At 41.9% G+C, this 22,942-nt stretch overlaps 1 protein-coding gene across 1 annotated transcript in view; it reads right to left on the bottom strand.

Moving 5' to 3' along the window:
* Nucleotides 1–22,711, bottom strand: part of LOC112256793 (cysteine-rich motor neuron 1 protein) — a 180,835-nt gene extending 158,124 nt beyond the window's left edge. Inside the window, exons 1-2 of the mRNA XM_024430301.2 lie at nt 22,369–22,711; nt 5,382–5,555 (exon numbers count right to left, since the gene is read on the bottom strand). Of these exons, the coding sequence (XP_024286069.1) occupies nt 5,382–5,555; nt 22,369–22,654 (460 nt within the window). The 5' untranslated portion in view covers nt 22,655–22,711. The remainder of the gene's footprint in view (nt 1–5,381; nt 5,556–22,368) is intronic.
* Nucleotides 22,712–22,942: the final 231 nt, after the last annotated feature.

Here is a 22,942-nt window from a genome sequence, read left to right as displayed (position 1 = left end):
CAGCAATGCATCTGGTGTCTTTCGGATCTTGGCCATGCATTAGCCAAGGAACCTATCCATAAAAGGTTTCTAAATGGTCTACTCATGAGGGTTTTGCCGACATACTTTTGCATTATTCACTATTCACATAGGCCTACCTGCAGTGCATACTCCATTCGGCTTGTATTCATCCCCATTTCCAAAGAGCGCCTCATGTCCGGTGACCAAAGACTCCAACAAACATAGACTGCTCAAATTTTTCAGTCCTATAACGTCATATCAACAGTAGGCCTATCGTGCTTATTGAGAACATGCCTCCCACATACAAAACAATTTACGTGAGCCTGAGATTATATTTGAGGAGACTTTCAATGTGTAAAGGCTTATACTCGTTAAAGCCAATTACAACAATGTTGACTGTCAACACTCCAAACATATTGAGCAGATGCTAGATCTTTTTTTAAACTTTTGATATCACTCGTTACTGTAGCCTATGCTGGGATTGGACGAGAATATTCCGTGCCCCCAGCTGAATTTGAGCAGATGACAATGCAAAGACCTTCAATAACCTACAGAAATTGAGACGAACGCATGCAATAATAAGCCATGGAATGGCTTGATTGGCCAGTATGTGGCCAAGCCCTCATCACACCTACAACTTGTATATTAATCAAAACCCAGACCTTTTGCGCCACAGCCAGCTATTGGGCTCAAAATAACAGCTGTGAAAATTGCAAAAATATTTATGACACACCCCCTGACCTATAACGCTACTGGCAGCGCTTAGATTCACAATAGAGAAAGGGGGATACCTAGTCAGTTGTACAACTGAATGCCTTCAACTGAAATGTGTCTTCCGCATTTAACCCAACCCCTCTGAATCAGAGAGGTGCGGGGAGCTGCCTTAATCGACATCCACTTCTTCTGTGCCGAGGAACAGTGGGTTAACTGCCTTGCTCAGGGGCAGAACGACAGATTTTTACCTTGGCAGCTCGGGGATTCGATCCTGCAACCTTTCGGTTAGTGGCCCAACGATCTAACCACTATCATTATGTTTATTAAAATATAGCCCTCAGTGAGCAAAGAGACCTGAAGACTCCTTATCAGGTTATGATATGACAAAAAATACAGTTTTCTAGGCTAAAAATATCATTAAAGGCTTAAAAGGTCAACATGCTATTCCAGTTTCATTGAAGATTGATTTTCTGCAGTAGAAGCAGGCGTGCGGAATATGGGTGTCAGTAGGAACGAAAAGAGCAAGAGCATTATCAATCTCCTGTTGAACTTTCAGGAGACCTTTGTCTCTGTGTTAGAGAGTATTTAAAGGCCATTAGGGCAGAATGTATGATCATTCGGCCTATCAGAAAACATCATCAGGGATCATTCAACCTATCAGAACACACTAGCCGTACAGATCAACCTATCAGAAAACACCAGCCGTACCTGCTCAACCTATCAGAGCGCATCAACCGGCCATCCAATCTATCACAACACACCTTCAGAGGTCATCAGGACTATCACAACACAACAGGCTTGGAGATGTACTGCATAGATTATTTAAGATTTATTTGTTCAACAAACTCATGACAGATCACATAATTTACAATCCTGACATACTGTACATTTGTCCAGAGGTACTTTTTCAGTCAGATTGGTAATCTTTTACAAGGACATGGATGCTAGTGCTATTGTGTGCACCTGGATTGGGCCTTATTCATTGCCAGAAGGAGGAGACTTTGGTCGCAATCCAGGCAGACTACATTGCAGCAGATTACTATATCAAATGGTTAGCTGATACACTACATGGTCAAACGTAAGTGGACAGCTGCTCGTCGAACATCTCATTCCAAAATCATGGGCATTTTTATGTAGTTGGTCCCCCTTTAGCTGTTATAACAGTCTCCACTCTTCTGTGAAGGCTTTCCTCCTAGATTTTGGAACATTGCTGCGGGGACTTGCTTCCATTCAGCCACAAGGGCATTAGTTATTCCATTATTCCTCCTCCACCAAACCTTACAGTTGCAAGTGAGTGTTGCAACCGAGGACAGACGATTTTACGTGCTACGCGCTTCAGCACTCGGCAGTCCCGTTCTGTGAGCTTGTGTGGCTTACCCCTTCAAAGCTGAGCCGTTGTTGTTCCTAGACGTTTCCACTTCACAATAACTGCACTTACAGTTGACCGTGACCGAGGCAACTCTAGCAGCGCAGAGATTTGAAAAACAACCCGGCATTATGTAACAGCCCAGAAAATGAATAATTCTGTCTCGAAATATGATTCTCAGGAAAAGAGGAAATGGCCCATTATCATGGGGCTGTTTCCTGATGACATATCACATCACATTTATTTAAAAAGCCTTTTTTACATCAGCAGATGTCACAAAGTGCTTATACAGAAACCAAGCCTAAAACCCCAAACAGAAAGCAATGCAGATGTAGAAGCCCGGTTGCTAAGAAAAACTCCCTAGAAAGTCAGGAACCTAGGAAGAAACCTTGAGTAGTATTTGGATTTCAATTATTAAAAATCTTACATTAATTTATTAATATTGATCAATACCAACACACCATTTTGATTTGGCAAATATTTCAATATATTGTTGAACATAATATACTCTATTGGCATATCAAACTTCCAGAGTGGGATCTCAGCTACTTTTAGAGTTATGATCCAATTTGTAAGCATTACCAACCGAGTGAATGTGAAAAGAGAGGAAGATGGTGCTGCAGTGGATAACAGACGTATTATGGGCTCCTGACCAATTCTGCTATTTTGTGTGTGTTTTTACGCTGATCTTAACTTTTTGTACATAATATCTCTGTCATCATTTCCTATGACCTAACATAGCTTATGGACAACGATACCATGTGCTTTTTGGCTGTTCGGACTGCAGGAAAAAGAAAAAAAATCAAATCGGATATGCAAATGATATGCAAACTGCCAATTTGAACACGGCTTAACTTAACAGACTCTGAGAAACTCTAAAAGGAAGAATGGGAGAAAATCACAAATACAGATGTGCAAAGCTGATACAGACATACCCAAGATGACTCAAAGGTGCTTCTACAAAGTATTGACTCAGGGGTGTGAATACTTACAGTACCAGTCAAAAGTTTGGACATACCTACTCATTCAAGGGTTTTTCTTTATTTTTACTATTTTCTACATTGTAGAATAATAGTGAAGACATCAAAACTATGAAATAACACATGGAATCACGTAGTAACCAAAAAGCAATTCAAGGCAAAGGGTGGCTACTTTGAAGAATCTGAAATATATTTTGATTTGTGGTTACTACATGATTCCATATGTGTTATTTCATAGTTTTGATGTCTTCACTATTATTCTACAATGTAGAAAATAGTACAAATAAAGAAAAAATCTGGGATCAGTATTTTTAAAATTTAACTAGGCAAGTCAAAAATTATTATTTACAATGATGACCTACCCAGGCCAAACATGGGCGACGCTGGGCCAATTGTGCACCGCCCTATGGGTCTGCCCTCATTGAACCAAAACAAGGCTCATTGGTACGCTGAGAAATGTCTGTAATATCTGTGATGCTGCTGATTATAATAATCCCAGTCTGTACTCAGTGTAATCTCTCAATCTGTGGTTACGGCAGCAAGAGTTCATTCTACACACATATCCAAAGGACTACCTTGCCAAGACAGAGAGCAGACACACACACACATAGACACAGAAGCATGCACGCAGGTGCGCGCACACACACACACACACACACACACACACACACACACACACACACACAGACAGACAGACAGACAGACAGACAGACAGACAGACAGGACCCAGACCACCAACGTTCACAACACCTTCCACCACCAGCCATAACAAATTACTGAACCAGCCAAACAGGACACAACAGGATACATTGGTTTTTAGGAGCATATATCCACGTGGGTGATGGAAAGATTAACACACTCCAGTCGGTTGTAGTAATGCTATGAAGTTGATTGGCAACCGCCATAATGTCCAAAGAAGAAAAAGATGCCTGAACAAAGGAGGAGAGATGACGAGAAACAAATTCACAGTTTTATCTGTGGATTAATTGTCGGAGTAGAGGACCTTGTGCATTTCAGGTAAAATAACAACCCAATGTTTATATCCCAGGACAAATTAGCTAGCAACAGCAAGCTAGCTAGCTAAATTGGCAGAAATTTGTCATGCTTTTTGACCTGTCCCCAAATTAATATAATTGGTTCAGTGTCTGTTTTGATATTTCAACCTACATGTCCTGATCGTGTCTGGTGTGGGTGAACAAAATCAACCTGCGCACGACGGCGCATGCCAACACACGAATGCATGTGTGCGGTGGTCTGGTCAGCATGTGAAGGTATACCTGCCACAATTTAACAACAAGGGCCCTCATCCCCATTGCTAGGATGGTTGGTTGCTATAACAAACCTATATTCTGGTGATTTAATTGGCCGTCTGCTGCCAGAGAACTGTGAACACAACAGCAGACACTGAGATAAAGTCTGGGTAACTATGGGGGACTGCATTCTGATAGGCCTATTAGAATCCTTATCAGCTTTTCAACAAAAAGCTTGTTTGTTTGTTTGGTTGTTTTTTTGAATATCACAGATGCACTAAGGAGAGCCTGTCAGAGAAAAAATATCTGACTAAACAAACAAAACCCCTCACACTAAAAAATAAAAAATGGGAGAAAACAGGAGCAGCAAAAGAGCAGATAAATAAATGACAAAATTGTGTAGCGCCAGAGATTTACGAGTTGTTATTCAAAGTGAAACTGTAACAGAATTTTAAATATGCTGTGGGAACAACAGAAAGGGATGAAGATCCTGAAAACCAAGCTCAGTGACAGCTATTCAATCAGTATGGAGGCTGCATACCACCCCTAAGCGAAGCTGAGAATTGATCATTCAGTTTGATTTATGTCTGGGTATTTAGTAATTAATAAAAAAAGCACATAAAAATGAGCTGAGTTAATTACTGCCAATAATACATCCTATAGAACTGGCAGAGGCATATGGGCGCGAACATAATATTGAGAAAACCACTATGAAAACCTAACAGTACGAGTCAGATCAGAACTCAGCTAACAAACATTTAAAGTCAAAGCATCTAACAAACCATCCATACAGATGGTAACTAACAGTAGACTACACAGCATACATTACTTCATGAACACACCTTGTGTGCTTGTGGCTTGAAACATGACCACACATGCACTACTCTACCCACTCTTAGGAACTGCATCATGCAGGCCAGAGAGAGAGAAAGGTGTTTTGTCGAGCTGTGTTCCATTCTGGGAATAATGTTCCTCCTTCTAAATATCCTTCTTCTATCAACTGAGCCATACAGGTCCAAGAGGACAAACATTAATATTTCATTGTTAAACATTAATTGACATGCATAATACCTTCAATCTTCCTCAGAGCGGTCTGGCATGCGTCCTGGCTGGGGAACTCAAATGGGTTGTTGCAGGTCCGTATGCTGTCACACTCACACCTCCCGTCGATGATGTTGCAGCCCGTGATCAGGTTCTCATTACACGGCTCAAATCCCAACAGTTGGTCGTCGTCCCAGTTTTCATCTGATCAGGACCAAGAAAGATACAGTGAGGACAATGTAATTGTAAGATTACATCAAATCAAGGGCATCAACACATTTGTTTTTATCAAGTTGACAATATAACATTTCATTGACGTTACAATTGCAGATTTGTTTTCATAACACCTCCAACAATCCTAACTGGAAAGCTTTACCGGTACTCACACTATCCCCCAAGAATGTATTGCAAATAAAACACTATAAGGTCAGTAATTTTCAACTCCTCAGCTGAAATATTGATCAGTATGTTACAGTGGGAACATTGCAAATGTCACCCTATCCCTATTATAGTGCACTACATTTGACCAGAACTATATGGGCCTTGGTCAAAAGTAGTGCACTACATAGGGAAGAGGGTACCATTTGGGACAAAACTAGTATATCCAGGTGTAGGAAGAAGCATTCCATTCCACTATCTAGCTCCCCACCACATCGTCAGTGATTTTATCCCCACAGAGTCAATTTCAGCCCCTAGACCCCAACACACTGCTATCTGACAGCAACATTATGAAGTTGGATTTGCAGTGCAAATAGGGCATTGTGTGTGTGTGCGTGGGTGTGTGCCAGCTTGAGCACGTGTGCCCACTCTAGCGCTTGTGTTGGCATAGAGTATGATGTTTTCATCTTCGATCTCTGAGCATAGAAGTGACATTGAGTGAAAGTTTGTGGGTAAATGTTTGAGCGTGTGCGTATGGACAGATACAATAAAGTATGTGTATATTATTGTCAATAACTGTGTGTGAAATGCATACGCTTCAAGATCAGAGAACACAATGTACACGTGACTCATCATTATATAAAGATCTAGCATTAACAATACAGTAACAATACATAGCCAAAAGTACATGGGCACCTGCTTGTCAAACATCTCATTCCAAAATAATGTTATCCACTACTTTATCAAAATCAAAATGGAAGATGTTAAATTATTTATCATTTATCTTTCAAAATGCGGTAATAATTGATAAGGGCATTGCCTAACTCAAGCGTTTTTAGAAACCTCCCACTGACATCAAAGTATGATTTATGTGACATTTTGAGTTATGTAGCATTGAACACATTCTGTATCTGAAATTATAACTTGTTTTAAAAGTTGGATGAAATCCTAATTGAAACAGTAAACCCAACACCAAAGCAATGCTAAAAGAAAAGTAATAAAGTTGGGGCCTCATGGCATCTGAAGCCCTGTGATTTTGTTTGAGGATAGCTCCCTAGTTCCAGTCTCAGACAGCACACTGGTGGCACCGGATAGTTATCTTAGCAGGGGGCCCTGCCTGGCTACATGAAGGAGCAGGCAGTATTTGTATTAGCTGGTACTGAAGGTACCTAATTAATTACTCAATACAACAAAGATATTTCAAACATTTAAGCTTTTAAATGTACAGTAATTTCGCGTAGGAGAGGAAAATTAAAGAGCTATCGTCATCTGACAAAATGATGCAACAAAAGCACAAATAAAAATGGTTCTTGCTTTTAAGAAAATATTATATTTTTTATGGATTTACTGTAGCTACAGAAGATGCTCTGCTCTTCCTATCCTGGACTTGTGTTTTTCGCTAGCTCAGGATTCTAACCTAGGGCTTTATTTCTTTAGTTCTGCCAGCCAACCCTAACCCCTCCATCTTTTCTTCTGGTCCTAAATTATATCCACTATCCAGCCCTGGAAATTCTATCACTTCTCCCAGGCCCATGATTGATGGCATACCTGGGCTCAAATAGTATTTTAAGTCTTTCCAACACTTTTAGCATTTGCTCTAGTCAGCCTGGAGTGCAAGATAATTGGAGTTTGCTCTTTTGCAACTATTCTATTGGTTCCTTCTATGCCAGGCATGCACAATCAAGCCCAGGTAAAGTATTTGAAATTAGTTCGTATTAGTATTTGAACCCCGGTCTGTTTGAGAGACTTCAGGGACGAAAAGGGGGGAGCGTGACAAGGAAGAAGCATTGGAGGAAGAGGTAAACATTTCCGCTTGTCTTCCCTCACTACAGACACCAAATTTAATCCAGCCTTCACTGGCCCTATTTGTGGGAGCATCAGAAAAACACTGGGGCACAAAATCACCCTTGACGGCAGTCACAGCAGGCACATCCATCTTTGGGCAAAGGTGTTAAAGGGTTGTCTCACCACCGAGTGTTCTGGATTTTACTTGAGCTGGTGAGCCTGTCATGGCCTCTGGCGTCACTCAAATTAAATGTGTCTTCAATTCTTTCTGTTATCTCACAGTTTAATCCCCCAAATCACATTATAGTGAGTGGAAACAATATTTTATTGAGTTGAAATCCATTCATAAATCAACCCAGCAAATGACTGGAGGGTGTAAGAGAATAGGCATCTGGGATTGGTTTAGCTTGGCTGGTTCACAACCCCGATGCGCCGCTCTACTGATATAATCTATATTCTGTTATTTTTATATAGCCATCAGGCAGCCATTCCTTCTGACAGGAGATTTTAAGTTTGAGATGGTTACTTCCAGAGTTGCTTCCCCATTGCTCAGCTTACCAAACAAAGTGGCAGAGTCAGCCTGTTCAAATTACAGATTGTGTCGTTTAGTTTTAGATGGATTTTTAGATGGATGGATGTCATTACAAGTGGTTGAAAAAGAGAACATTTGAGACTGAGAGCAGACAGAACAGAACTGTTTCTGAGAACAGACAGCAGAAGTTTGGTTCCACTAACAGTGCAAACCTGCAAATGAGAAGGAACATCTCTGTTCTGAGCACAACACTAATGAGGAGAGTCATGGTTAATGTACATGCTTCAGGTGCATCTGGGTACGGGAGTGTTTGTCATGTGCTAATGATGCTTGACAATTACGCCTGATGGAAATCTTTATCAATGAAAAGACTGAAACTCTAGCCACAATTGTAGTATGATCTAAAATAAGGATGAGCAACAACGAGGTTCTAGCTCCAGCCTGTTTATTAACCTAACCCTCGCATGTCCTACATAGGTACAGATACCCCCAAGGGACATCCTACTACATCTTCCCCTCTCCCATGAACAAGAACTCAACATGCATAACCACTGAAGCATAACTGAAATGCAATTTGGAAACCAGTATTATTCTCTAACATGCTACTTCCCATCCTGAAACAGTATGAAAGCATTCAATCACACAGTATGAACATTAACTTAGGTACAGTCTCTTTTTGCTGGGTATAGTGCCCAACAGTATGTTTTCTCTTCACGTAACATAGTCTTTCAGCCACTCTGGTGGCTTCACATCCCTTTTTGGGCGCGCTTGTGACTCTGTGAGCATTCTCTCTCCTTTACCCTGTTTTTGTGCATTTTCTGTGGCCTCAGTCTGTATGGCTGGTAGATCTGTAAGAGCTGAGGTGTGTTTTGTTCCTTCGTACCTCTTCTGAGCCTGTGTCCACCACATAGGAGCGTGGGGCATCCGCTTTCCTCAGCACTATTGCTGGTGTCTTTGAGTTTGTAATCCACACACGTTGACCTTCGGTCAGCTCTGGCCTCTCCTTAGCACGTTGTCTCCGATTAAAGTCTCCAGTGTGAGGTCTGTACAGACCTCACACTGGGCCACTAGCTTGGCAATCTGAGTACTCAGACCAAGCCACCACACTGACTGTTTAGCCCTCTGGGAGGCAAGTCGGGAGGGAGGCAACTCTGGGAGGCAAGTCGTCCAGTGCATTTGTCCCTGACAGAGCCAACAGTGGTTTGTGATCAGTCTCTGCTGTAAACTGCAGGCCAATAAGGTATTGGCTGAGCCTTTCACATGCCCATGTGATAGCCAACGCCTTCTTCTCCACTTGAGCATATCTTTGCGCTGTGTCGGATAAGCTTCGGGAGATGTATGCTATTGGACGCCACTCCATGTTGTCCTGCATCTGTGTGGGGACCGCCCCTAGCCCAAAGGATGATGCATCTGCTGATACTTTTGTCTTAGCACTCTCTGTGAGGCCAGATCTCCTTTGATTTTGTCAAACGCTGCTTGTTGCATGCGATCCCATGACCAGTCATTCTCTTTGGCTAGTAAGTCTCTCAGAGGTTTGATTGTATCTGAGAACTGTGGGAGGAACTTACCCACATATGTGGCCATGCCTTAGAAGGTCCTGACTTCAGCCACATTCTGGGGTCTGGGCATATCTGTGATGGTGCTGATCTTCTCTGGGTCCGGCTCTATTCCAGCTGCACTGATTTTGTGTCCCAAGAACAAGACCTCTGATTGTGCAAAAGTGCATTTTTTATTGAGTGTCAGGCCAGTCTCCTGGAGTCGGGTCAGAACTGCTGTGAGCCTTACATCATGTTCTGCTCTGTCCCTTCCGCACACGAGCACATTGTCCACGTGGACTATGACGCCACTCAGCCCATCCAACAGCTGGGACATGCGTCTTTGGAAATGCTCAGGACCGGAAGCGATTCCAAATTGCAAAACATTGAAACAGTAATGTCCAAACGGTGTTATAAACGTTGTGAGTGCCCTACTCTCTGATGAGAGCGGTATCTGCCAGAAACCTGAGCGGGCATCCAGCTTTGTGAAGACTTGTGAGCCATCCAACTGAGCCAGTGACTGCTCCACTGATGGTAAGATGTGTCTCTCTCTGCAGAGTGCCTCATTCAATTGAGTCATGTCCACACAGATCCTTATTTCCCCATTGGCTTTTGGGACCACCACCATCCCTGCACACCAGTCTGTGAGACTCTATTTTAGACACAGCCCCAATTTCTTCCATCCACCCCAACTCTTCCTTTACTCTGGCCAATAAAGGGATAGGCACCTGGTGGATGGAAGAAATTGGGGCTGTGTCTAAAATAGACTCTTTCAGGCAGATTTTGTAGTCACCTTCTATCCTTCCTAGACCAGAAAACACTTTTGGGAATTTCTTTTTGAAAACCTCACCTGGGTCCTCCAGTTCGCTCACACTCTCAATGAGTTGCAATGCTTCAATTGCTGGCAGCCCCAGCAACGGTCTGGCTAGAGAGTCACTGACGAAGACAGGCTGGATGGCACTTTTGTCTTTACTCCCCAGTTTAATCACCAAGTGCCCTACCACTGGTAAAATCGTATTACTGAGACCGTACAGTTTTTTGTTTGTAGAGAGAAAAGGGCCATCTCTGCTATAGCTGTACAGCCTAGTTGGGATAGCTGTCACTGCTGCCCCAGTGTCTAGTTTAAATGACACAACCTCCCCATTGAGTTTAATGTCTGAATGCCAGCCAGTATTGTTTCCCTTTACTTCTCCCAGAAAGATGCTGTCCTGCTGTACCTCCTCTGAAACCTCATGCATTTACTTTAATTGACAGACAGCTGAAAAGTGTCCTCTCCTGTGACATTTCCTGCATTCCGCATCCTTTGCTGGGCAATCTTTCCATCTGTGGAAAGGGGATTTGCGACAAACACTTGAACTATGCCTAACTCTGCCTAACCTGGTTTACAGCTTTGGACCAGGTAAACTGGGAATCCAACTGTAACTTTTCAGAAAGTGATATATTTCTTATTCCGACTACAATCCGATCTCAGATCAGCTCTTCCCTGAGCACGCCAAACTGACAATGTTCTGCTAGTTTGTGAACAGCTGTGATAAGACTGTCGGTGGTTTCACCCTGCTCCTGTTTGCGCATATTAAACCTAGCTCTCTCTCCCAAGGGACATCCTACTACAACAACAATCGTGGTTATTAAAAACAAAAAACTTTGTTTGAAGTGAGAATAGGCATTGGTCTGAAACAGAGAAGGGAAATTCATGAGCAACACAATGCCTATTCCATCCATGCTCTACCAAGATTTTCGAGGTGACCAGAGTAAACGGCCTGCTCCTCAGTCTCAGTTGCTAATATATGCATATTATTATTAGTATTGGATAGAAAACACTCTGAAAAATGTCTGAATGATGTCTGTGAGTATAACAGAACTCATATGGCAGGCAAAAACCTGAGAAGAAATCCAAACAGGAAGTGAGAAATCTGAGGTTGGTATATTTTCAACCCAGACCCTATTAAATTCACATTGGGATATGAATGAAGTTGCACTTCCTAGAGCTTCCACTAGATGTCAACCGTCTTTAGAACCTTGCATACGGCTTCTACTGTCTTGTGGGACTGAATAAGAGCTGAATGAGTCAGGTTACTGGCAGAGAGCCATTTCCTGGTCAAGTGCATTCCACATGATATCGACTTGTGTTCCGCTGCTCCTCTAGACACAAAGGAATTCTCCGGTTGGAACTTTATTGAAGATTTATGATAAAAACATCCTAATGATTGATTCTATACTTAGTTTGAAATGTATTACTTGTATTATCATCTACATTTATGATGAATATTTCTGTTTAATCAATGTGGCTATGCAAAATCACTGGATGTTTTTGGAACTAGTGAACGTAACGCGCCAATGTAAACTCATATTTTTTATATAAATATGAACTTCATCAAACAAAACATACATGTATTGTGTAACATGAAGTCCTATGAGTGTCATCTGATGAAGATCATCAAAGGTTAGTGATTCAATGCAGTTCAAGAAGAGTTAAAAAAATATTTGCTAGATTATCTGTGCAAGTGTCTAAATCAGCAGTTTACACATGATGACTTCAGCCTTATGTGAAAAACCTTACTTGCAAAATATAGCTAACTAGCTGTCATTGCTAGTTGGTTAGCTACCTAGCCAATGATAGCTCTCATCTGACTGGTAAACGCTTGTTAATCAAAATAAAACCATATTCATTGGCTAGCTACCTTTGTTTGCCTGTTTGTTATGTAGGTAACATTAGCTAGCTGGTAACGTTAGCTAGCTAGCTACCTAGCAAATCAAAATATCTGTTTGAATTTATTGATTTCCCTCAGCTTGAATACCACCATATATCTAGCTATATACAGTAGCCTAGGTTTGTTTGTATACACTGCCTAGCAACGACCCAGTGTTAGAATGCTGAGTTTCGGCTAAAAAAAATATGTTAGCATTGTCAGAAATGCTATAAAAAGGTAGCACATCTTTGTTTCTTAACGGACAGAAATTATAGATTTAATAAAAACTGTTGCACCTACAAAACTTAGTCAATCCAGGATTTCTTTAGGTCCAATGGTCACTTTATGGACGCTATAGTCTTGTTTTAATTTCGTTTTCAGGATTTGAGCTAGGTAGGTACACTCTTAAAACCTCTTATGGATCGGCCCCTTTTTTTCCAATTTTCGCCTAAAATTACATACCCAAATCTAACTGCCTGTAGCTCAGGCCCTGAAGCAAGGATATGCATTTTTTCTTGATACCATTTGAAAGGAAACACTTTGAAGTTTGTGAAAATGTGAAAGGAATGTAGGAGAATATGCCACATTAGATATGGTAAAAGATAATAAAAAGAATAACCCAACTGTTTTTTTGTATTTTTTTCTACCATGGTCTTTGAAATGCAAGAGAAAGTCCATAATGTTTTATTCCAGTCCAGGTGCAAATTAGATTTTGGCCACTAGATGGAGGCAGTGGATGTCCAAAGTTTTAGACTGATAAAATGAACCATTGTATTTCTGTTCAAAATATTTTAATCAAGACTGCCCACATGTGCCAAATTTGTTTATTAATAACTTTTTATGTTCAAAACTGTGCACTTTCCTCAAACAATAGCATGGTATTCTTTCACTGTAATAGCTACTGTAAATTGGACAGTGCAGCAGTTAGATTAATATCAATATCAGATATGTCTATGTCCTGGGAAATGTTCTTGTTACTTACACCAATCCTGAAGAAATTAAAACTCAGTTGCTAACGACCCTGTGCTTAGTATGTGGTTCTCCGTAATGGACGGACAGCTCATGAAGAGAGACGTGGAGTGTGTTGTGTACTTCTGTGACGTAGAAGTCCGTCACTGGCCGCGGGCAGCATTTGGTTCTTTAACGCACACACATATTCATCACTCCTCCCTGCGCCATTATACCATAAGTTAACAATGTGGGTCGACACACAATTTAACTTCTGTCTTGGTGCATGCATTTCACACTTGTCAATGTTCATATTTGAGAGATACAATAATTATTATACTTATCAATGTTGTGGATGAGCGCATTGTTTGTTTGTTCTGTTCCTCTCTCTCCATCTCTGTAGCTTCTGGGTATGCTGGAAAAGGACCTGAGCTAAGGGAATTGGGTTGGCTTTATAGTGCCTGTCCCAAATGGCTCATTAATGCATATGGGCATATTGAAAGATATTGTCAGTAGTGATGTAATGTTGTAAATGTTATGTTGTGATATTGTTTAAAACAGTGTTGCAATGTATATCCTTGAGTATGTTTAGTTCATGGAAAATGTAGGTTTGTATTGTTAATTGATTAATTAATTAGGGTTAATTGTTCTGAGGGGAGGGGCTAGCCCTACAAAAGGAGCCTCTCTCCAGTCTCTAAAGGGGATTTTTTGGATTGAGCTGTGGATGGGGCAGCATTGTTGTTAAGCTGTCCCATAAGGTAGACGTTGATGGCAGTACTGTTGTTTTCTGTTCCGGAATCACTTGTAAATAAACACCTTTGCACAGAAGAACTTTTGCGGTTCCGCCATCTTTTTATTTTTATAGAGGTTAGGTTATCCAGTTTAGCCATCTGGCCTACTCTACGTGACAACTTCCAATGAAGTTGATTTGCAAAATGTCATCAAGATTGGTGTCATATTGGCTTAAATATGATGATAGGGAGATTTTATTTAATACTGAGCTTCAACCAATACCTATAATAGGCATGACTTTTGTCGCCTTTTTTAATAGGTGATGGCAGCACTATATGGTGAACTGCACTTTTAAACACTGTTTAGAGAACTGCACCTTCAAATAATCTTGTTTAGAGAACTTCACCTTTAAATCTTGTTTTGAGAAAATCACCTTTAAATCTTGCTTTGAGAACTTTACCTTTAAATCTTCAAATCAAAACAAAGTTTATTAGTCACGTGCGCCAAATACAACAGGTGTTGACCTTACAGTGAAATGCTTACTTATAGGCTCTAACCAATAGTGCAAAAAAGGTGTTAGGTGAACAATAGGTAAGTAAAGAAATAAAACAACAGTAAAAAGACAGGCTAAATACAGTAGCGAGGCTATAAAAGTAGCGAGGCTACATACATACACCGGTTAGTCGGGCTGATTGAGGTATTATGTACATGTAGATATGGTTAAAGTGACTATGCATATATGATGGACAGAGAGTAGCAGTAGCGTAAAAGAGGGGTTGGCCGGTGGTGGGTGGCGGGACACAATGCAGATAGCCCGGTTAACCAATGTGCGGGAGCACTGGTTGGTCGGCCCAATTGAGGTAGTATGTACATGAATGTATAGCTAAAGTGACTATGCATATATGATAAACAGAGAGTAGCAGCAGCATAAATCTTGTTTAGAGAACTTCACCTTTAAAGCTTGTTTAGGAGAACTGCACCTTTAAACCATGTTTAGAGAACTGCACCTTTAAATCTTGTTCAGGAGAAACTAACCTTTAAACCCCATTTAGAGAACTGCACCTTAAAACCCTGTCTGTAAAGTCCCAGGTGGTCATCTGTCTAATAGGACGATCTTGGGAATGGATTTTTGTGGAGCTCATCTCATTTTGTAAATACCCAGCTGCATAAATGGCTAATATCACAGAGTAAAAATGTAACCTATGCATGTCGCCTTAGACAAGGGTGTGAGCTAAGCAAATATATTATTATTATTCCTCCCCAACACTTATGCCATAGAATGCATGTAGCTTGTATAGAGAAGCTAGAGATGAATGCTAAACAGCAGCAGAACACACACAAAAATAGAACATTCTATCCTCGTGTTAGAATCTCTGTTACATTGGATTCCTGCTTTTTTGTCACTCAGAATTATTTAATGTTGTCTTTAAAGCACTAAATTATTTGGCATCAGGCTTGCCAGTCTGACAAGCAGCCAGCTTCGCTAACTTTCAGATACGCTTCTGTGAGCCAAGTGCACACATTCTAAGAGTAAACTGTTAAAACAAGAGAAATACGTGTCCTAGTTCCTCTCAACGTTTTAACCATCTTCCTGACAGAAGACAGTCATGTCTATGTATACTGAACAAAAATATAAACAAAAATATAAACGCAACATGCAACAATTTCAAAGATTTTACTGAGTTATAGTTCATAGAAATCAGTCAATTTAAATAAATAAATTAGGCCCTAATCTATGGATTTCACATGACAGGGCAGGGATGCAACCATGGTGTGCCAGGCACTGGGGTGCCAGGCACAGCCAATCAGCATGGTTTTCTTTTTTATTACAGGCAGAAATACCCCCCCCACCCTCCCTCCCTCTGCTCAGATGATCCCGCGGGTGAAGAAGACAGATGTGGAGGTTCTTGGCTGGCGTGGTTACGCGTGGTCGGTCTGCGTTTGTCAAGAAAGGAACATTCAATTCCCTGGCAACAGCTCGGGTGGACATTCCAGCAGTCAGCATGCCAATTGCACGCTCCATCAAAACTTGAGACATCTGTGGCATTGTGCTGTGTGGCAAAACTGCACATTTAGAATGGCCTTTTATTGTCCCCAGCACAAGGTGCACCTGTGTAATGATCATGCTGTTTAATCAGCTTCTTGATATTCCACACCTGTCAGGTGGATGGATTATATTGGCAAAGGAGAAATGCTCACTTACAGGTATGTAGACAAATTTGTGCACCAAATTTGAGAGAAATAATATTTCTGTGCGTATGGAACATTTCTGGGATCTTTTATTTCAGCTCGAAACATGGGACCAACACTTTACATGTTGTGTTGATATTTTTGTTCACTATAATAACAACACAAAATTGTTTTTTGTTGCATAAAATTATTATCTTTGAAACAAGACAGCCATGATAATCACTTAGCTTGCTCCATCATGTCATAGTGGCTCTGCCAAAGAGGACGTTATCCAGACCACGTCTGTATCCCAAATGGCACCCTATTCCCATTTTGCTCTGGACAAAAGTGGTGCACTATATAGGGAATAGGGTGCCATTTGGGACAGACGCATGGTGTCACCCAGCTTGATGGAGTCCGCCATCATGGCTCCAATCCATTCAGACCATAATTTCCACGGGGTGAAACCTATAATATATAGCATTTATGCGTACATACATTTTTTAAGTATGTGTGGCCCCGGGATTGAACCCACTATCCTGGAATTGCAAGCACCATAATCTACCAACTGAGCTAATCTACCAAAGGAGAAATGCTCACTAACAGGGATGTAAACAAATTTGTACACAGAAGTTCAGAGAAATAAGCTTTTTGTAAGTATGGAACATTTCTGGGATCTTTTTATTTCAGCTCATGAAAAATGGGACCAACACTTTACATATTGCGTTTATATTTTTGTTCAGTATAGAAAGAAACCAATTTCATTTCGCCACATTACCATTTGAAAAACAATGGATCCAGCCATATTGCACAGCACGCAGTGAGTGCATGTTTTTCTAGCTTTTTGGCACAGCCCTGGTCTTATCTCAATGACATTTAATTTTACAATCAACATTTGATCAACACTGCTACTGGGCCTCAATGGAGGGACTTTAATTTAGATTTGAAAAGCACTGATGCAATGAATCTTGTACTGACCACAGTCCAATGGTTGATTAATTATCTTTAGGTGAGTTCATAACCACAATGATAATCCACGCTGGGAAAAAAACAGTCATTTTCTCATAGACTCATTGGTTATGATCATTACTTAACCATTTCTGTAATTGTACAATTGTGATCTGGTTTATTTAGCCTATTACTCATTGAGAGACCATGAACATTAATGGGACAACACCCAAGAGCCACTCAAACAATGTGACAATGGTGTGTTGTGACACCGTGGTGTGCAAGGAACTCCATGCTTAGGATACATGGCACACCTATTTAGAACAGTGTCACTTCAAAGTCATTCACAGTTATAGCTTTGCCATTTGGGCTCACTTGAAGGCTCTGCGTTGAGTGACAGACAACCTCAAGAAGACCCTATTGTGTAAGCCCCACTGAGGCTAGGGAAGGTGGTGTAGTAACACCAGGATTGTGGGTTTGATTCCAAATGCTGCCACATACACAAACATGTTATGTACTTATTGTTTTGTACGTTTCTTTGGATAAAAGCATCTGCTAAATGGTATTTTTTATTTTTTTATTTGCATATTGCCCCCCGGTAGACCTGGGAGCTATTCCTATGAGACAGACCTTTCAGACGCTAAACAACTGGTGCACGTAATCAATGACTTCCAATATGGTTAACATCAAGGACAGGGTAGAACCTATTCCTTATCACAATTTCCTCTTTAATAGGCCCGCGTGAACAGGAAACACTCATTCCTTCCTCCTCTTGTTCCTCTAAACATTCTGTGAAAGATGTATAATTCAGTGAGACATGCATACATATTCATGAGAGATTATTATTCCACATACTTCAAAAACCATGTCAATGACTGACTACAAACACTTTTGTGGTGGTGCTGTTCTCCTTTTCAGAGTGGGATAACAATAATCATTGCAGTTGTTTTTCACTCAAATGGCTGTCAAACTATACAATGGCAAAATGATGTAGAAATAGAAATGACAGATAGTGTGTCAGACAGTCAGTATGTTGTAAAGGACATTGCAGTGCTGCTGTGCTGAGAACCTGGAGGCAGTGAAATGGCCTGAAGCTGGAGCTGCCTGTAAGTCTGCCTGCCCAGCTGCCTGGGCGGTAATGTAACTTCTGTGGCAGAGAGTAGATAATATCCCCTGAGACCCTGACCATCCGACAGCACTAACTGGGGAACTGGGACAGAAATAAATATATAACATCCACAGCAGGGCCCTCATCCCAAGTGGGACGACCCTGAACCCCCAGAGCCTCCAGAGAGACTCCAGTCTGATGGTGCTCTTTGTTACATGTTGTCCCGTTAGCCAGGCAGTGTTCTGGGGATCTGTTGGAGATGAGCTGTTAGCCGGGCAGTGTTCTGGGGATCTGTTGGAGATGAGCTGTTAGCCAGGCAGTGTTCTGGGGATCTGTTGGAGATGAGCTGTTAGCCAGGCAGTGTTCTGGGGATCTGTTGGAGATGAGCTGTTAGCCGGGCAGTGTTCTGGGGATCTGTTGGAGATGAGCTGTTAGCCAGGCAGTGTTCTGGGGACCTGTTAGAGGTGAGCTGTTAGCCAGGCAGTGTTCTGGGGATCTGTTGGAGATGAGCTGTTAGCCAGGCAGTGTTCTGGGGATCTGTTGGAGATGAGCTGTTAGCCAGGCAGTGTTCTGGGGATCTGTTGGAGATGAGCTGTTAGCCGGGCAGTGTTCTGGGGACCTGTTAGAGGTGAGCTGTTAGCCGGGCAGTGTTCTGGGGATCTGTTAGAGGTGAGCTGTTAGCCGGGCAGTGTTCTGGGGATCTGTTGGAGATGAGCTGTTAGCCGGGCAGTGTTCTGGGGATCTGTTGGAGATGAGCTGTTAGCCAGGCAGTGTTCTGGGGATCTGTTGGAGATGAGCTGTTAGCCGGGCAGTGTTCTGGGGACCTGTTAGAGGTGAGCTGTTAGCCGGGCAGTGTTCTGGGGATCTGTTAGAGGTGAGCTGTTAGTCGGGCAGTGTTCTGGGGATCTGTTAGAGGTGAGCTGTTAGCCAGGTACTGTTCTGGGGATCTGTTGGATGTGAGCTCGGGGTAAGCCACTTAAACCCTTACCCAGTGTGATTGTCCAAATTGAGAGTGATCCGTGAGTGTCACTGGCTTTGGCTGACATAATCTGTTGGTTTTGGAAATGTGATCGGAATCCTTTCAACACCTACCTGGCTTGGGACTGCGTGGGTATAAATTCAGGGGCTAAAAGGCATTTATTTAATCTGACCCTTCGCGTAAAGAGAGACGCTCTCCTCTGATAACAATATCAAACTGAGGTACCTCGGAGGACTGGCGGAGTCGAGCCCCTTGTGTTACACCAACAAAGGCCTGTGCACCGCCTGCGTCGTTGTGACACTCATCATCATTCAAAATGAGTAAGCTGACATTAGCTGTCATGAGGCATGACACATTGTGTGCTCTGCCTCTGTGACACTATGAACAGCAGCAGGTATGTAAGTGGTGGTGAATTATGGGGCTCTGATGTGCTGGGTGAATATAGGGCCTCTGAGGGAAAGCTAGAGAACATTAATGGTTAGAGGTGAGAGGTGGTGGCGACTATAGCTCTAATGTGTTGGGGAAAGGACCTGTGGGGAATGGGGAACATTTAAGGTTGGAGATGGGCGGGGTGTGCTCTGGGGTGAAGGTCATGCTCTGTACTTTCAATAACTGGTATTCCACACTTTGCTCTGGTTCAACCCTCCAGGGGACTATTGCAGAGACAAACTATAGCTGCTGTTTTATCCACATGCCTTACAATGGACATCACCTGCCTGAGAGACTACATAGGCTACTTACTGGCCAAACATTTGAGACGCTCATCAACATGTTTTTATTAATGGCTGCCCCTGTTGAAACATGACTCCTCGTGTCCCCTCTGTGGCGTCCTCCAAGACTCTGTCTGTCTGTGGCTACAATAAGGATACATATAGGACTAAATAATCAATCAAATGTATTTATAATGCCCGTTTTACATCAGCCTATGTCACAAAGTGCTGTACAGAAACCCAGCCTAAAACCCCAAACAGCGAGCAATGCAGGTGTAGAAGCACGGTGGCTAGGAAAAACTCCCTAGAAAGGCTAGAACCTTGGGAGAAACCTAGAGAGGAACCAGGCTCTGAGGGGTGGCCAGTCCTCTTCTGGCAGTGCCGGGTGGAGATTATAACAGAACATGGCCAAGATGTTCAAATGTTCATAGATGAGCAGCAGAGTCAGATAATAATAATCACAGTGGTTGCAGAGGGTGCAACAGGTCAGCACCTCAGAAGTAAATGTCAGTTGGCTTTTCATAGCCGATCATTCAGAGTTAGAGACAGCGGGTGCGGTAGAGAGAGTCCAAAACAGCTGGTCCGGGACAAGGTAACACGTCCAGTGAACAGGTCAGGGTTCAATAGCCGCAGGTAGAACAGTTGAAACTAGAACAGCAGCATGACCAGGTGGACTGGGGACAGCAAGGAGTCATCAGGCCAGGTAGTCCTGTCAGAGGTTGTCTCTCGCCACACATATAGTGTCATGTATTGGAAAAAGCTTTCATATCTTTGAGCTGTAGGATATTATGAATCCCATTTGATTGATTTGGTTACATTCAGTCTGCTTGAATTTATTTAAGTATTCAGAGTGAGACAAAACAGATATCACATGCGTCACATTCTCTGTTTATAATCTATGCATAGTCACTTTAACTCTACCTACAAGTATATATTACATGTAGGTAGACTAACAGGGGGCCCGCACATTGACTCTGTACTCTGTACCAGTACCCCCTGTATATACTGTAGCTTCACTTGTTATTTTACTGCGGCTGTTTAGTAATTTGTTACTTTTTTTTCTATTTTCTATTTTTATTAATCTATTTTTTACTTAACACTTTTTTTTAAAATTCTTAACTTCTTAAAGCATTGTTGGTTAAGGGCTTGTAAGAAAGCATTTCACTGTTAAGTCTTCCATCTGTTGTATTCCGCGCATGTGACAAATACAATTTAATTTGCACTTTAAAATCATTATATCCGTTTCCTCTCCACTCAGATTCTATAGTTGAAAGGGAGTGCTGCATTTGGTTGAGTTGTGAACTAACGTGAATTCAACGTGAAATCCCCACGAAAATGTCACCCTGACATTGGATTTAGGTTAAAAGCTGGATGAAAAAATACATTTCCTTATGTTGATGACTTTTTGCAAATCCAATCAGTTTTCCACGTTGTTTCAACGAAATCACATGACATTTGTCGGTTGTATTGAACATATTGATTATCCCATGTATAAGGAATGAAATATAGAATTAAAATCTCTCAGATGTGATTAATATTTATTTTTCTTCAATGTTCAAGGAATCGAGCACCTTCATCAACATTCCACAAGTGCAATTTGGCTATATAAACTTGCGCAAAACTACAGCATTCTAGAGAGCCAGAGACAGCCGCGTCACTAATTGAGTCACCGCGAATTGCGAACACTACATAGCCACAAAATATAATAGGCTACACCTGTGATTCCAGGTAGCCCACCCTATTTGATGGGCACGTCCTATTCGTTTGTGGCGATGTAAAATATACCGGGCTGAAGCGTATGTTGAGTTGCACAGCAGACATTCCATTGAAAAACATACAAGCCTCGGCGGAAAGAGAGGAGCTGGCACCGCGTCCAACAACAGCAAGGAATCCGTTAGCGATACCCTAAATAATTGGAAAACCGATATGCTGCAAACACATTAACCATCTCGCTTGCTCAATATCTCTCTTATTCCAGACCCCCACCATACCGCCAGACAAGCAGCATGGAGAGACATGTGTATGCAACTGCAAGTTATAGCTCTACATTGACTATATAAATAAACAGCATGAAAAGCAACAGCATTCACTTTTGAAAATAGTAACAACTTCCTAGTAGCCAGAAAATAATAAACGAATGTTCAGGATTATTATTAACACAACATTATTAGGCCTATTACTGTGTACTAACTTTTAGTAGCCTACTAGAGAAATAGGACTAAAATGTATTATATATCATGACAGAAATGCCAGGTGCACATTCTGTAGAACTCAAACATTGCTCATTGCTATTCGTTTCAAGTCATTTGAATGCATTCTATATGATATAGCCTATTATGCATTGTGTTCCGCTATCTGATTGTGAGACTATAGCTCATAATAGACTGCCATGCGTCGCCGAAGTGGAACCATACATTTGTACAATGGACATGCTTTCTGTGAACTTTTAAACAGAGCATAGGCTCTATTCATAATGATGAAACAGTGTAAATAGAATACAAACCTTCACAGACTCCGACCTCATACTGCGTGATGGATCCACCGTTTAGCGGCGATCTGATCACGCACCGCAGCCCGCGGTCGCAAGTCCCATACAGACCGTAGACACCACCGCAGCTTTCGTTTTTCTGCTTGGCGCAGACCGAGCAGCAGCCGCAGATACCGAGCACAACCGTGCCAGAGCAATGCTTTGGCTCCTCGCATTTAGACTCATCACACGGCAGACATAAAAGTGCCAGGCTGCTCTTCCAAATCAGGGAGATCAGAATGAATCTCGTTATAAGGTACATCCTGGCAGAGGCCAGGTGGAATTTGATTTATATATATCCACAACGCCCCCCAGACCCCCAATCACCAGTCCAGCGAGGTAGAAAACCCCAGCTAAACTATGCAACGCGAAAAGCACCACGCAGTTCTTCTAAAGAGGCTCAAAGTTCCGGTAAACCGTCTAGATTTGTGCTGTAGGTTGTAATACTTTCCGTTAGAGAAACTTTTGCCCCGGTGCTTGTAAACCAGGAAAGAAAACGATCCGTCAAAATGCTCATGAAACTGCAACTATCCCATACATGGTTTCTTCG

This window comes from Oncorhynchus tshawytscha, linkage group LG08 (assembly GCF_018296145.1).
Source record: "Oncorhynchus tshawytscha isolate Ot180627B linkage group LG08, Otsh_v2.0, whole genome shotgun sequence".
Classification (NCBI taxonomy): domain Eukaryota; kingdom Metazoa; phylum Chordata; class Actinopteri; order Salmoniformes; family Salmonidae; genus Oncorhynchus; species Oncorhynchus tshawytscha.
Note: the sequence above shows the minus strand (reverse complement) of the source record. Positions and strands in the feature narration are given on the sequence as shown.